Source organism: Rhincodon typus, unplaced genomic scaffold, assembly GCF_021869965.1.
Source record: "Rhincodon typus isolate 14 unplaced genomic scaffold, sRhiTyp1.1 hic_rhity00001359, whole genome shotgun sequence".
Taxonomy (NCBI): Eukaryota; Metazoa; Chordata; class Chondrichthyes; order Orectolobiformes; family Rhincodontidae; genus Rhincodon; species Rhincodon typus.
Genome location: NW_025966997.1, coordinates 8,633 through 9,260, shown reverse-complemented (window position 1 = coordinate 9,260; position 628 = coordinate 8,633). Strand labels below are relative to the sequence as shown.

General features: G+C 50.5%; 1 protein-coding gene across 1 annotated transcript in view; it reads left to right on the top strand.

Moving 5' to 3' along the window:
* Nucleotides 1–249: 249 nt before the first annotated feature.
* The window catches only part of LOC125481230 (zinc finger protein 629-like), a gene marked incomplete at its 3' end in the record, with an annotated part of 3,096 nt that continues 2,717 nt past the window's right edge, over nucleotides 250–628 (top strand). The window contains exon 1 of the mRNA XM_048592511.1: nucleotides 250–357. Coding sequence (XP_048448468.1) covers nucleotides 250–357 — 108 coding nt within the window. The remainder of the gene's footprint in view (nucleotides 358–628) is intronic.

Sequence of the window (628 nt, the reverse complement as noted above, 5' to 3'; positions counted from 1 at the left end):
GGGGGGGGGTGGTGGTGGGGTGGTGAAATTGATACTGTTCCCTGCAGCATAGGGTTCGAACCCAGGCAGCTGTGCAGTCTGCCCAGTGCCAGTGAACTGGGATAACCGCTCAGAGCTGGGGAGGAACCTGCAGTTGGAACAGGAAGATCCAGTTGTCAGTACCAACGATGGGTAGAACTGGGAAAGAGATTCGTGCAGAGACAGATCGAGGCTAATCTAAAAAGCAGAAGCTGAAAAGGACGATCAGCTATGGGTGACAGCCTGAGCTTCACTCTAAACGCACGGGATGAAGAAGTGAAAGTGCGGCTGGGTGTGGGAGATTCTGAATCCCTGTCCACGGGGCACTGGAACCCCTGGGTAAAGGTGGGGCGGGGGGGGAGTGGTCTGTACTGTGGGATGGTCTACACCTGAACTGTGCTGGGGCATTTTCAGGAGACATATAACCAGGGAAGTGGAATTAATCTAGACAAAGTGAGCTTCAATCTTGAGTCACCGTAACAAATGAGAAAAATAGTAATGAAGGTCAGAGAATGACGGAAGGGACAGAGAGGACTAGAAGTGATTTTTTTTTTTTTAATAAGAAAAACTTTTATTCATTTCTGGGACGTGGGTGTCGCTGGCTGGGCCC